This window comes from Penicillium angulare (assembly GCF_028827245.1).
Source record: "Penicillium angulare strain IBT 27051 chromosome Unknown utg000003l_segment0_segment0, whole genome shotgun sequence".
NCBI classification, from domain to species: domain Eukaryota; kingdom Fungi; phylum Ascomycota; class Eurotiomycetes; order Eurotiales; family Aspergillaceae; genus Penicillium; species Penicillium angulare.
In genome coordinates, this window is record NW_026623162.1 from 4,931,403 (window position 1) to 4,945,846 (window position 14,444).

At 40.7% G+C, this 14,444-nt stretch overlaps 5 protein-coding genes across 5 annotated transcripts; 2 read left to right on the top strand and 3 right to left on the bottom strand.

The window, feature by feature from the left end:
• Positions 1-3,734: 3,734 nt before the first annotated feature.
• Positions 3,735-4,559, bottom strand: N7478_003859 (uncharacterized protein; the record flags this gene model as incomplete). The annotated part of the gene is made up of 2 exons (XM_056920073.1): positions 3,735-4,328; positions 4,485-4,559. The coding sequence occupies 2 exons, from the start codon at positions 4,557-4,559 to the stop codon at positions 3,735-3,737; spliced, it is 669 nt and encodes a 222-aa protein (XP_056783231.1).
• A 718-nt stretch (positions 4,560-5,277) lies between these two features.
• N7478_003860 (uncharacterized protein) lies at positions 5,278-7,236 on the top strand (the record flags this gene model as incomplete). The annotated part of the gene is made up of 3 exons (XM_056920074.1): positions 5,278-5,387; positions 5,412-5,488; positions 5,522-7,236. The coding sequence occupies 3 exons, from the start codon at positions 5,278-5,280 to the stop codon at positions 7,234-7,236; spliced, it is 1,902 nt and encodes a 633-aa protein (XP_056783232.1).
• Positions 7,237-7,506: 270 nt separating this feature from the next.
• On the bottom strand, positions 7,507-9,235 carry N7478_003861 (vitamin H transporter; the record flags this gene model as incomplete). The annotated part of the gene is made up of 5 exons (XM_056920075.1): positions 7,507-7,647; positions 7,704-8,114; positions 8,245-8,803; positions 8,870-8,986; positions 9,015-9,235. The coding sequence occupies 5 exons, from the start codon at positions 9,233-9,235 to the stop codon at positions 7,507-7,509; spliced, it is 1,449 nt and encodes a 482-aa protein (XP_056783233.1).
• Positions 9,236-10,026: 791 nt separating this feature from the next.
• N7478_003862 (uncharacterized protein) lies at positions 10,027-11,232 on the bottom strand (the record flags this gene model as incomplete). The annotated part of the gene is made up of 2 exons (XM_056920076.1): positions 10,027-10,124; positions 10,380-11,232. The coding sequence occupies 2 exons, from the start codon at positions 11,230-11,232 to the stop codon at positions 10,027-10,029; spliced, it is 951 nt and encodes a 316-aa protein (XP_056783234.1).
• A 960-nt stretch (positions 11,233-12,192) lies between these two features.
• N7478_003863 (sugar porter family MFS transporter) lies at positions 12,193-14,407 on the top strand (the record flags this gene model as incomplete). Its single annotated transcript, XM_056920077.1, has 10 exons — positions 12,193-12,302; positions 12,379-12,493; positions 12,555-12,726; positions 12,788-12,897; positions 12,964-13,108; positions 13,178-13,281; positions 13,351-13,523; positions 13,608-13,850; positions 13,908-14,143; positions 14,211-14,407. The coding sequence occupies 10 exons, from the start codon at positions 12,193-12,195 to the stop codon at positions 14,405-14,407; spliced, it is 1,605 nt and encodes a 534-aa protein (XP_056783235.1).
• Positions 14,408-14,444: the final 37 nt, after the last annotated feature.

The following is a 14,444-nucleotide window of genomic DNA, read 5'->3' on the forward strand; positions in this document are numbered from 1 at the left end:
TAGACTTCTATATCTTTTATTTAGGGGTTATATTATTAAATCACTCTTAATTCAGGGATGATTTATATATGGTTTTAGATTTTTATAATATCTAATTAGAAGCTTTTTATTTATAAAGGGCTAAAGTAGAATTTATATTTAATTAAGCTAGGCTATGTATTATATATAAAAAGCTTAAAGAGAGAATTACTAAGTAGGTGTTCTATATATTAGGTTGTTATGGTTACGTGTGTTACGTGACTTTATACCGGGTATTGGCCTATGATACTATTTATAGGATTAGTCTTTCTTAAATAGTAATATATTATAAAGTTAAATAGAATAAAGAAAAAATATTAATATATTTATTTTCTATTAATCTTAGATTAATCTATAAATAACTTTAGGTTATAGTAATTTATTAGAATCTTAGCTTAATATTAGCTTTTTTTAAGATATTAATACTAATATTTAAATAAATAAATAATTATAAATAACTTTTAATCTAATATTATATAATTCTATTCTATAGGTAAGAATTTCTTTAACTAGAAAATAATAAAATACTATATTCTTTAATTATCTAGTTATAAAAAGATTCTATCTATTCTAAAACCTAAAATACTTTTAATTTATAGTTATTTAGTTTAATATTCCTTAGTTTTTTCTTATTTTTATTTCTCTTAAGAAGCTTTATAAATAGTAATATAATTAAAGAGTAATTTTTAATAAATCTTTAATAGAAGTTATAGAATCCTAGGAAGATTTAAATCTTCCTATAGAATATAGATTATTTATATTTTTAAATAGCTTAAACCTATTCTAAGTCTATAGAGATACTATTTTAATTAATAATAAAGTTAAAGAATTTAACTTATTCCTTATAAAATTAATATTTAGAGACTTTTATAAATAGCTATATTTTCCTTAATCTTTTAAGTATAAGATAAAGATATTCTATATATTCTTTATAGGTCCTAGAGAAAATAAGAATATTATCTAAATATATTAATTTTACTAAAGAATTAAGTCTTAGAAAAGTAGTTAAGAATCTCTAAAATAAGAGATAGAGAGTACTAAGTTTTAACTAAAATCTTATTTAGATCTTAATAATTAATATAGAGCTATAGCTCTCTATTCTTTTTAGATATAAATAGGATAGATATACTAGCTAGGCTCTTTAATAATCTAATTTAACTATTTATTAAGTTTTTATTAAAATACTTCTATAACTCTATAAGTTCTATTTATAAAAGAAGATAGATTAGGCTATATAAAGATAATATATCTTCTTTAAGTTTAATTAAGTAGTTAGTCTTCTTTTATAATAGTATAATTTTAGAGTTCTATACCTTAAATATATCCTAGAATACTAGTAATTTAGAAGGGATTTAGTCTTAACTTACTATTAATTCCCTTTCTTTCTCTAGGGAAAGCTAGACTTCTTTAAATATTTTAATAATTATAAAGATATAGACTTAGTTCCTATATACTTTTATAAACTAATAAGACTTTGACTATTCTATTATTTCTCTTTTATATTTAAACTACTATTATTTTTATTATAGGATTGATATAATTTATATTTCTTAGATAGTTATATTTAATAATAATACTAATAATCCTAATAAATAGGGATCTCTATTAATTATAATATAGAGATATAAAAACTTTTATTTACTTCTTTAAGAGTTATATATAATAATTAGAATAATCTATATACTATAAATAAAGATAATTTATTAGTTTATTACTTCTAGAATAGGAATATTATACTTAGTTTAGTTAAAGTAATATTTCTAAATAAATTTATAACTAATAAGATCTATCTCTATATAGATATCAATATCTATATATATCTTAATATTATTTTAGATATAAATTAGAATATAAAGATAAATAATTATTCCTATTTAAAACTAGGAATTAGAATTTATAGAAGTTAATTTAATCCTAATATTTTTCCTAAGTCTTTTAACTAAGTATTATTATAGTAATACTAAGATTTTAAATAAGCTTTTTAGATCTTTATTCTTAGGGCTTATAGTAATAAATAATATCTATTTATTTAGTAATCTAGTTTACTATAATTAAAATAACTATTTAAAAGGATTCTAGTAAATAGATTAAATAGATTAAATAGATTAGTCCTTTTAATAGATATATTATTTAGATTATTCTTATTCTAAGAGAAAAATAATTAAGGTTTATCTTTAAAGTAAAAGGGATTTAAATATAACTTAGAATTATTATAATTTAAGTTAAATCTAGGATTATAAAGATCTTTTAAGTATAGATTTCTAGCATTTTTTTAGTCTTATTTTATACTATTAGACTAATTTAGGAATAAGTTATTAGATTATAGATATTTTAAGCTTAAATTTAAATTATTAATAAATAGATTATATTTATATATTTTTATTTTTATAAATTCCTAGGTACTCTATATTTTTTCTACTTATTATACTTAAGTCTTAGAAGAAACCTTTATATATTAATAAATATATAGTATTAACTATAGCTATAGTTTTAATATATAATAGTATATTTACTTATCCTAGAAGACCTAAAGAAAATAATATTCTAAATCTATAAAATAGTAATAAAAGGCCTTTAGTTCTTTATTAGTTTATTAATAATAATATTCTATCTTATTATTAACTTCTCTAGTAAAGATATTTTTATTATATTTTAAGATAAAAGTCTATTTCTTAAAGTATTCCTAGTTATTAAAAAAATAATTATTATTATTTTTAAGATGCTGTTCATCCGAGTCTTGGACACACATTGCCGCTATCGAGCATTAGTATTGTCAGAATAAATGATGACTCCCCGATACCCATCTTACCTCCATATAAACAATTCAGTGATAAAATGCTGGCACCAATGTCTTTCATGTCAACGGACCTTGCAATTCCACCAATAATATCCATAGATGCAGTCAGCATGTGATGTGCTTTCTGGCTATCCCTATTACCACCTAAGGAAGGATGGTGCAAGACCACAAGTATGAGAGCGAGGCTCTGAATTTGTAAAGCCGCCGCATGGGATGGTGGGTTTACCCATATCGTCGGAAAAATTTCATCGTTCGAAATTAAAGGTAAGAGGCTATATTCACGCTGAAGCACTGCACGCCATTCTTGGAGTAGACGGAGAAGCTCATTCCATCGGTCAAAACGACACGCTATGTCTTCTTGTGTCTCTTCTGAAGCATAATTTGTACATCGAGCAAGAAGGTAAGAAGCATGTCTTGCAAGCTCTGGCAGTGCGAGGGAGGATACGGGAGTCAATGACCTCCAAGTACTGTGTACGCGACGCTGTTCGAGCATAGCAACCCAAATGTCCTGATAAAGCGAAGCCCACCAGACGGCAGAGCGGAGTCCACCGGACTCCCCGTTGTTAGCTTGAGAATTTTGAATCCAAATTATCCCTTCAATATGTCTTTCCCAGTGTTGATTGTAGCCGTCGATAATTTCGTAGGTACTGATGAGCATAGCGGTCACGACAAAGTCTACACTTTGCGCATATGACGGATACTGGGGAGCCGAGTTTAAATAGCGAGTTGACTCGGCAAAGTACTTTAAAGCTAAATTTCGATCAATTGTATACACTAGATTCACTGAAATGTCGTCTTCCTCGATTGATGCTCCTGCTCCTAGGGAAAAGTGGCGCGCGGAAAGGGCCAACAATGCTTTCATCAAACCTACATTCCGAAGGACTAGGTGTGGAACCTTTCTTGCGAAATCTTTTCAGGATCATGAAAATCGAGTAAATTGCTCACTGTATGAATAAAGTTCTGGGAAAAGAAGGAGCTCCAATTTTGAGAGCTGAACCGGGTGTTCTGAGATCCAGGAGGGAGACGGGTCAGCCACACTAGCACTGCTGTCCAGCACCTCGGCATCAGATATCTGATCCATTGAAGTTAGGTGGGATGCAGGACTCAATTTTGCTGCACTGATGATTCGGTCGTCGGTGACATGCTGCGATGAAGACTTCTGCTCGGCATGAACCCCATTGGAAGCTGTTTCCAAACATTCGAATTTCCTGGCTACCTGATAGCCATACGTGCTTGGGGAGGTCGCAGAGGCAAATGAAGAGCTAGGAGTAAGAAGAGCCACATTTTCGTCGGTAGTGTGTGGGATAACAGGTTCCCCTCGTGGGCGAAAGCCCGCTTGCTTATCACGAATAAAATTCGACAAGTCTGTGAAAGAGCTAATCTTTGGTTTGTGCTCGGCGCTTCGATTTCCATATTCTTCTGGTAGAGGCTTGGATGCGTCTAGGTTCGTACAATCGGGATTGTAAATGCAAGACCGGCCACCAATTGCGCAGGGACCCCATTGAGGTTGAACCTAGTCGATTAAACATATTTAAAATTTAAAATTTATCTTTTTGTCATTGACAGATCCTTACTTCGTCGCAATTCACATGGCGGCGTTTGCAGATTATGGTATAGTCGTGTGAGAAAAATGATCATGTCACAGATTAAATGGATGAGTAGAACTAACCAGCCGGTGGTAGCACGCAGTCCACGACTCCGGAGCTTGCGCTTGCGGTTCGGGCTTGGTCTCTGATCTGGCCATGACACGAATATGAGAGCAGGAGATGAAGGTACCATCTTGGGGAGCAGGAAATCAACTGAAATAACCCGATAAAAAGTGTTAAGACATCAAGAATTAAACTAACATCGAATTGAGACATTCCCCCATAGGTCGGTAGTGGTCATGCATGCGTCTTGTGGGTTAGACATCCCAGGAAATGGTTTCACTTCCTTCGATATCGTTCATAGCGTCTATCAGGTTTAGTGAACCTAGAAAGTTAGCGCAAGAACAGGAGAAGGGCACAGACAATCGAGAGTTGTTGCGGGAGCTGCATTGATTGTCTGCCTAGACTGACTAGGGACAAATGTCATGTCTAGTTATTGTCGTTCTATTTGGCGCGATCTTGGCCTTGTGACAGACAGCTCGCTTAATGTCCACTAAAGTCTTAAGGATAAACACATTTTCTGGTCAGTCAATTTTCCTGGGCAACTTTCTACTATAACAGACCAGTATATCTCACTATAACAACTGCATATCTACGGTTGTTCATTGTGCTCTTATTCTAACAGAAAAATAGAAATAGCCGGCTTTAATAAGACATGAGATTCCTAACCAGGTTGACCCTAGGAGAAGGTGCTGGTTGGTAACTCTCTTTGCCCGAAGTCTAATAAGTGGAGCATAGGAAGATGGGGCAAAAGAAGCGAAATGGTTATTTAACTAGTGGGTGCCCTCGATGCGAATCCACCACAATGCATCCCCCATGGACGTTACTGTACAGCAAAGAACGACGTCTGAGGGCAACACCGCGGGGAATCGTCGTAAACGAATTAGACCATCCAGGGCTCGTGGATTGAGAACTAGAACAGGATGGTATGTGGAAACATGACTCTCAAGGTCACCTAAGCGAATATCAAGCTCGCTCACACATAACAGCCTCACTTGCAGGGAGAGACGAGTAAAGTGCGACGATGGTAAGCCAACGTGTCTACGTTGTTCAAAGACAGGACGCACTTGTCAATATGCCCAGGCCACTTCCCAGATCGCCGGCCCGGTGCATCCGCCTGGAGCCACCAACGCCCCTGCCGATGAAGCCGTGCCGGCTCATCAAAGCGACTCGCCCGAGGCGTCATGGGGTGATTTGAATGGGCCTAACGAGCAAAGCCCACCCGGCTTTGACTCTGCAATTTCTGCTTCTCCACTGACATTAAGCCAAGCCTCCTTGCTGAACATCTCTCCCTTCGAGTGGTATGATTTGTTAGCGCGGGATGCTATCAACCACATCCAAAGGCTAAATGATACCTCAGGCGGCGATTCAAGATGGAAGTTTCCCGAGATTGCTCTTTCTCGTAGGCAATCGCCAGCCCGTGAGTGTCCTGATTCTCGACTCGATCCGTTCAAGAGGCATGAAGAGCAGCAACCGGCTGTAACCGACCGGGAAAACCAGCCTTGGAATACGACAACTAGGATAGAGCTTTCGGAAATCGACCTCACGTTCTTTCGATATTATATCGACGTGGTTGGCCCAATACTAGACTTGTTTGATCGTGCTAGGCATTTCAGTAATGTCGTACCTCACCTCGCGCTACGAAATACTGGACTTCTGAAGTCAGTTCTCGCAGTGGGTGCCAAGCACATGTCTCTTGGTGTTTCAGACATACCAGATGGAGACTCAATAAGCAATGCTATGGCACCAAACGCGAATGTTCAAACGCCATTGACATCGACTGGTCTTTCCCCAGACTCAGAGACTGCTCCAGCCCACATGGCTACACAATACTATTACGAAACACTTCAATATCTTTCGCAAACATTACTTTATCCCTCTTATGCAGACTCTCACGAGATACTGGCAACAGCGACCATGATCAGCACGTACGAGATGTTTGATTCCGACAGCGCCTCAAATGGTGGAGTCTGGGAACAACATCTTAGAGGCTCTTTTTGGATTCAGCGATCTCAGGATAATGACGGGGAATCTGTTGATGGTTTAAGACAGGCTGTGTGGTGGGCTTGGCTTAGACAGGATATTTGGGCGGCTTTCCAAGCCGGGCGGCCTACTATTACCTTCTGGCGTGCACGAAAGCCTCTCGACGCGTTAGATTCAGATGAGTTGGGGACAAGAATAGTCTATATATGTGGAAAGTGCGTAAAATATGCTTCTTCCGAGAGAGTAACGCCGAATACGGATCCAAGAGAGAGAATCGAGCATGGCGATCAGCTTCTTCGCATGCTCGATGATTGGCATCGTGCTCTCCCCGCTTCCTACCATAATATAACTGTTGCCAGTGCAACAAGCCTGGACTTGAATACAGCGTTTCCACCTATTTGGATTCACCCCCCAAACCATGCAGGCGCCATGCAGATGTACCATTTTGCTAGGGCAATTGTGTTGCTCAATCAACCTACTATGGGCGGACTAACTGCCTACTTGCAACGTGACAAACAACTTACTGAGAGCATTAAAATTGTCTGCGGCATCGCAAACTCTTGTCAGGAACATGAGGTCGCAATGGCCTTTGTCAATGTGCAGGCATTATTTGGGGGTAAGTGTCTCGCTACTCCAATTGTCAACTTTACTGACGGATATCAAGTTGGTCAATTTGTTCGGTCGGCCGAGATGCGCGGTGAATTGCTCCGGATTTTAGAAAATATGATTAAAATTAGCAAATTCCCTGCCAAGGGACTTGCCAATCGACTGAAGAAAGGTTGGCAGGAATGATCGCAGCCGATATCACGAACTTTACTTGTTCCCGGGGTGTAATAGGCTATCTGTACTATAATAAATGCCAGAACTTGTATCATAACAACTTTCAATTGACAGGAAAATTGGTCGAAAAGGGAATCTATTTTTGCGCTATGTGCACTTGGTGGGCACAAGATAGAAGTCAACTTCAGACTTACAGTAGCTTCATGTTGTTCTAGTTGAATAATGCAGTACCCGGGAACTACCACTTTTATTCTCTTCTCGAGAGCTAAAATTAAAGTAAGATCACTGGACGAGATTGGACCGCAGGCGCTGACGAAACCAAATGTGTAAAAACAAAAATACAACCACGCCAACTGCCAGCATTGCAGAGATGACGGAAAACCCCATAATGTATTTGGGGCTATCACTCTCGGGGAAAAGATACTATAAGATTCAGATTAGCTTGCAGCCGGGTAAGAAAAGTGAAAGCTAACACGTACCGAGCCGTAGATTTGCGCCAAATTACCTAGAGCATTCACCATGGCTAAAGCAACTCCTCTAGCTTGCGGGTGCATCCCAGCAAATGCAGAAGACGCATATGCGAGGGTACCTCCATTGGTGGACCAAAGGCCAGCTGCCATGAGAACCAAAAGGACATATCGAGCTTCGAAATTATAAATGGTGCACACAAGAACGGAACAGATCAGGGAATATGCTAGCCAGCTGGCAATAATCAGGCCACGCCATGTCGGCACTTTATCACTATAGTAGGATGTAATTCCGGTGGCGATAAATGCCACCCCATAGATTGGGACAGTCAATAAGTTGATCTTCTTAGTCGAAGCATTGCCGAAAAGCCCTTCTACAAGGGTCGGATAGAAGTAGGTGAGAGTACTTGACCCAACGATAACCTAAGGGGCAGTAAGCAAAAAAGTTAATTCCATTACTGTGAAATAAGGGTACAGGGGAAAATTAAGTGAGACTTCGTAGAGACCACAGTATGGGGCTGAAGAAATTGACTGGAAAGATGTATGAACGAACCATATAGCCGATCACAAAAGCCCAGGTACGATAGTCCTGATAGGCTACCTTGCAAGCACCTAAGTTGCTCAAGTGCTCGGTATCTTCAGTGGCAGCAGTAACATGCTGTTTAGTCAGGCGTACCACGGCTATTTGTCGTTCACGATCAGAAAGACGCCGTGTCGTTGACGGGAAATCAGGAAGAATAAAAATTGAAATTATAGCAAAGCCAATAGTGATCACGCCTTCGATGATAAACAGCCACCGCCAGCCTTCAATTCCATGAGATCCATCGAGACTCTCGACAATACCGGCAGCAATAAGACCTCCGAATGCCCCCGATAGGACAGCAGCAGATATAAACACTCCGAATCTCTTTGATTGTTCGTTTTGTTTATACCACGATGACAGAAGTAGAAGGACACCTGGGGCAAATCCGGACTCAATGCATCCGATGATTGTCCTCAGAACGACCAGATGAGCAAAACTCTTCACGACGGCCATGACACACGTCAATGTGCCCCATAGAATCATGATTGAGGGAAGGAATATCGAGGGTCGGGATCGACCGAGAGCGAGACTATCAAGAAAAGACAGTTATTGGTCATAGCTCAAACATATATTTTGGATGGACATGAATCCATACTTGCTAGGAACCTCAAATACCACATATCCAACAAAGAAAACAACAAGAGCAATCGAGTATTGGTTAGACGTCAAATTGAGATCTACCTCCATACCAGAGATCTTTGCATTTGCGATACTGTAAAAAAATATCATTAGTAACTCACAGTGTCCTTGCTTGGCCTTGACGTAACAAAACTTGCTTGGTTCTGTCCAAGTAGGACAATAGGTACATCACCCAGATTGTAGGCAGAAGAGTGAGGTCAATCTTCCTCACCAACACTTTCTCTTCCTCGCCAGTGAACGAAAACTCCTCGATGGCATCCACATTTTCAACCTCATGAGACGATATTTCTTTCGCCTGGCTTTCAACATCGGCTGCGTCCATGATAGATTGTGAGACAGGAAAAAAGTTTAGATGGTGATGGAATGCAGCGATGCTGGGGACATTGGCATCTTAAGGATTGTTTATGACTTGTCATCCTTCCCCAGATATCAAACGATACTCTGTCTCCAGAACGCGTTGCATCTTGGGGACCAATCAATGTCGGTTTTGGCCTCCCCAGCCCCTTCACTCAAGCTCCGGTTTCTTTACCACCATCACTACCCCCACAACTCACCCCGCGTACCACCTGCCGCTCTCCGCAATTTATATAACACTGAATGATTGGTTCAGTCCTTCGCATCGAGTCCAATTGCGGAGCCGCTTTCTAGTCCAATCACGCTTCTCCCGACGCTTTGACTTTCGTGGTATCCGTGCATTCCGCGGTCAGGTCGCCGCCACCAGCCACAAAGCTGTTGGTGCACAAGTACGCGATGGATTCATTGAAGCGAGCTGCAATTCAATGCTGATCATAACAGTCCGTCATACCTCGGGTACTTGAATCTTTGGTCAAGAATTCACGGAATTTTGATCGCAGACTCTGGGTTCCATGCCAATCGGGCCATTCACCCTTTATTCTTTCTATCTTGCTCCAAATGGGATGGATGCTCGGTAACAATAGATATTCGGTTGCTGATACATTATCAGAGCGAGGTCAAATGAAAGAAGTTACTATGGATGCAAAATTTCTACCTCGGTAGATTTACTAAGAGTAAGCATGGTAATAAGGTATTAATTCTCAATAAATGCAAATTCAAATCAGGATTCACAACATTTGTAATCTATACCCTTCCAGTTCACACCGTGTCAAAGTCAATGGCCACTTTCAACGCCTGGTGCTGTGCTGCTTGCTGGAAAGTTGCGTAGGCCTCTGGGCCCTCAGTATAATGAAAGCCTAATCATCGAGATTTCAATATTAGCGAGCGTTGCCTTGAAAGGCTGTAATTACCCTTTGAGTGACCAATTGATAACGAATTCAAAGGAAAATGATTCGAAACTTACGATGTGTCACTAATGAGCTGATGTCTAGAATAACTGACTCCACTAGTCTTAGTAGTCGCGGTATTGTGGTCGCATTAACCAGCGACATGTGCAAACCTTCCGAGTCAGCATTCCCAATGAATTTCTCATTTAATGAGCCAATACTCACTTATGTTACGATCCCAGAGACTTTCCAGATGCAAGTCCACTTTCGTCCCGTGCACACCCACGTTTGCGATGCGTCCTCCTACAGCTACCAGCTTCTGGCAGAGCGAGAAGGTTGCAGGAATACCAACCGCCTCAATGACCGAGTCATAACCCTCGCCCTGGGTGTGGTTTAAGAGCTGCTGTAGAGATTCCGGATCTGATGATTGAATTGTAGCATGGGCACCCAAATTTCGCGCTGCAGCAAGACGTGCTTCGTCAATATCCACCGCAACGATAAGCGATGGCGAGTAGAGCCGAGCAGCTAGCAATATCGCCATTCCCACCGGGCCCGCACCTATAATCACTACCGAGCACCCAGGCTGGACATTGGCGCCCAAGACACCGCATTCTAGGTCAGTCGGAAAAGCGTCGGACAATATCATAGCATCCTGGGGTTTTACCGACGGGGGCAATAAATGCAGCGACAGCTTTGCGTATGGCACTCGTACAAACTCAGCCTGGGTTCCGTGAATGCTGTTTCCTAAAGTCCATCCACCCTTTGCACAATGTGACGGGATGCCTTTGTGGCAAAATCGACATGCACCACAAGACGTCATACATGATATTAGTACTTGGTCGCCTGTCTGGAAGTTATCTACCGCTGAGCCCACTTCTTCAACTATCCCAATACCTTCATGGCCTAGAATAATTCCTGGCTGGATATTTGGGACGTCACCTTTGAGAATATGCAAGTCTGTGCCGCATATTGTGGTGTGTATCAACCGTACGATTGCGTCTGTAGGTGTCTGTATGGTCGGTTTAGGGCATTCTAAGACTTCGATCGTTCCAGGTCCAGTATAGACAAGAGCCTTCATCGCGGTTAAACTATAGAATGGTCTAGTTATCAGAATAAGCTTGATGTTTTGCTTTCTTAGCATACTGATTACTTTTTAAAGAGATAATAATGTGAGCAAAGAAAGGCACCACCACTAATGTAACTTGGTTAGCGTAGCACCGCAAAGCTTGCTTGAAACATGTCTTCGCTTCGAGGGTCTACTATCCTCGGATACCTGATACTGGTGGGCTATTCATTCTTCGAACTACATGAGCCGTGTATACCCTAACTTCTAGGATCGTCATCAACTCCACAACCCCGATGAATGGGCCTCGTATCTACTCAGAAAATGTGGAGAGGCCAAAGATTTCCCTATTTTCTCACAGAAACCCACTATCCTAATTATTGTGGAATGCCACAATATTTTCGGCTCGCAGGAGCAGACGAGACCCCTGGCGAGCCTTTTCTGACATCAAGAGGGATCCTCGGACCCGAAAAGTTGGGGCTCGCATCGAAAGCCATTGCCGATGCATTAGCAAGTCTGAGCCGAAAGCCCAAATTTGGAACCGTGCGGGGAACCTCAGGCTTCGCCTTTGTTAACAAACACGGATTTGGGCCTGTAATTGGGTGACCATGCTCGATAAAAAGATTGATTGGTTAATACTGTGGATCAATAATGCTATCCCTCGAGCTAATTCCCTTCAAGCCCCTAACTCAATAGCAATTCTATTTTGCTGACCCCGATGCGATGTGCATTTCCTGACGTATATCAAATTTTAGCTCTGGACCATCCCCGCAAATCTTTGTAGTCTGGGGAAATGGGGGTAAAAATAATGCACTAGGCTGCTTGGGACACTTGAAGTTAAGGGTACTATAACGAAATATCTACCAAGCCTCGTCGAGCTTGGCAATCTATCCTCTCTCGACTTATTCGCAGGCGAAACTAGAATACCCTGCACCACCATTCGCGACTTGAACATACCTTCAACAGAATATTATCATGAAACCTTTCAGTACGCCCTATTACTCGTTTATCATTAACCCGCTGAGAGGTCGGGGAGCTAGATCAGCATGGATAGAATATCTGATTACAGCTACATGTGGAATCGGGTGAGCATGATATCCGGGAAGGGATGGAAATGAATCGCATTTAAAGTGACTTCTAACACTCCTCTTCGTGTGATAGGAACATGCTTTTTGGATATGATCAGGGAGTCATGGGTAGCCTGCTTACTGGCCCTTCTTTCGAGGCCACCTTCCCTTCTATATCAAATGGCAACACCACCCTTCAAGGCTTTACTGTAAGTCAGCGCCTTCATAACTTGACTCCATGGACTGAAAATGTCAAATTGACTTTTACAGGTTGCTGTATATGAGCTAGGGTGCGCAGTTGGGGCCTTGACTGTCATAATTAGTGGTGATCGATTCGGCCGGAGGCTCACCATCATGCTGGGCGAGCTGATTATTATCATCGGAGCTATTCTTCAAGCCTCATCCTTTGATCTTGCCCAGTTAATTGTGGGTCGCATTGTCGGTAATATTTGCCCCCAACATATTCTTTGACAATAGAGCAGGCTAACATCTCTTCGCTATAGCTGGATTGGGTAATGGAATGGCAGCTGCCGTACTACCAACTTGGAACGGCGAGTGCTCCCGGGCCAAGACGAGAGGCCGAGCTGTCATGTGGCAACTCAATATCAACCTAGTAAGCAATTTGAAATTTCTGCAGAATTGAAAGCCCCCTTTTTCTGACAGTCATCGCTACTAATAGTTCGGCATTGCCCTAGCATATTGGGTTGACTATGGCCTCGCAGCATCTACTCGTACCGGAAATAATGGTTGGGCATGGAGATTGCCACTGGGCTTGCAGTCCGCTTTCTCGATTTTAACAATAGTTCTTGCAATGTTTCTTCCAGGTATGCAACGGGATTCTGAGTTTCAAGTCCGACATCAAATGTACTGAGACCTGACATGTATGACTGTAGAGTCACCCCGAGTTCTGATTCGAAATGGAAAAATTGCCGAAGCTAGCGATGTCATCGATATGCTGTCGGTGGAGGAGGATCCTGCTACACGTGCAAATGAAACTGTAAATGTACTCTTGTGAAGTTGAGTATTGCAAGAAAGCAAATGTGCTAATTTTGTCGCTCTTATATAGCGTAACACTGTCGCAATGATTGAGCAGACACTACAGGAAGATATGCAAAGTGATTCCAGATGGCAGGCAATATTCACTCAGGGCAAATCACGATTCTTTCAACGACTTGTGTTATCAGCATTCGTGATGATGATGTATCAACTTACAGGTATTAATCTTATCACATACTATGTGTAAGTCCATTTGATTATTGCCACAAGATGTCATGGGTTGCTGCTCATATCTCGATCGTCTACTTATATCTTTTTCCCCTTTAGGCCAATCATATTTCAAAATACGTTAGGATTGTCTCGTCATATGAGTTTACTTCTTTCCGGCGTTGTCGGCCTCGAATTTTGGCTTGCAAGCTTTGCTCCAATTCCTCTCGTCGACAGAATGGGACGTCGACCGTTGCTTTTACTAGGGGCAGTAGGGCAGTGTATCAGTATGATCGTCATTGCCGCTACGTTGGCATATCCAAGTAACAAGATATGTGGATATGTCTCAATAGTCTTCATTTTGTATGTATCATGTGATGGCAACTACTCTCTCCTTTCTAAATAGCTAACTTTATTCAGCATTTTCAATACTGTCTGTGCTATCGGCACGAACGGTTTAGCCTTCCTACTACCGGTGGAATTGACTCCTCTGCAGACACGCGGAAAATCAGTTGCTATCTCCACCGGCTGCTTCTGGCTTTGCAACTTTTTCGTTGTGATGATATCACCTGTGCTAATCTCTCGCATTAAATATGGAACCTACATTTTGTGGGCATGTACAAACCTGTGCTTCATTCCCATGATTTACTTCTTATGTGAGTTCTTATTCCGAATCTACTGGTTTCTTCAATTAGGAGCACCTACTAAGCATTTCGTTTTCAGTACCGGAGACTTGCAAAGCTGCTCTAGAAGACATTGATGTCATGTTCGAAACTAACCCAACCTGGCTCATTGGTCCAATATCGAAAAGGAAACTGGCTGATATCACGAAGGCTAGGTCTGAGCAGAGTAACTTGGGGATGGATGGGAAGGAGAGCACTACTACGGTGAATATGGTGGAAAATACATCGGCCGAATAGGCTGTCTGATGTCGCAAGCTGGAACTCTGTGAAGGGG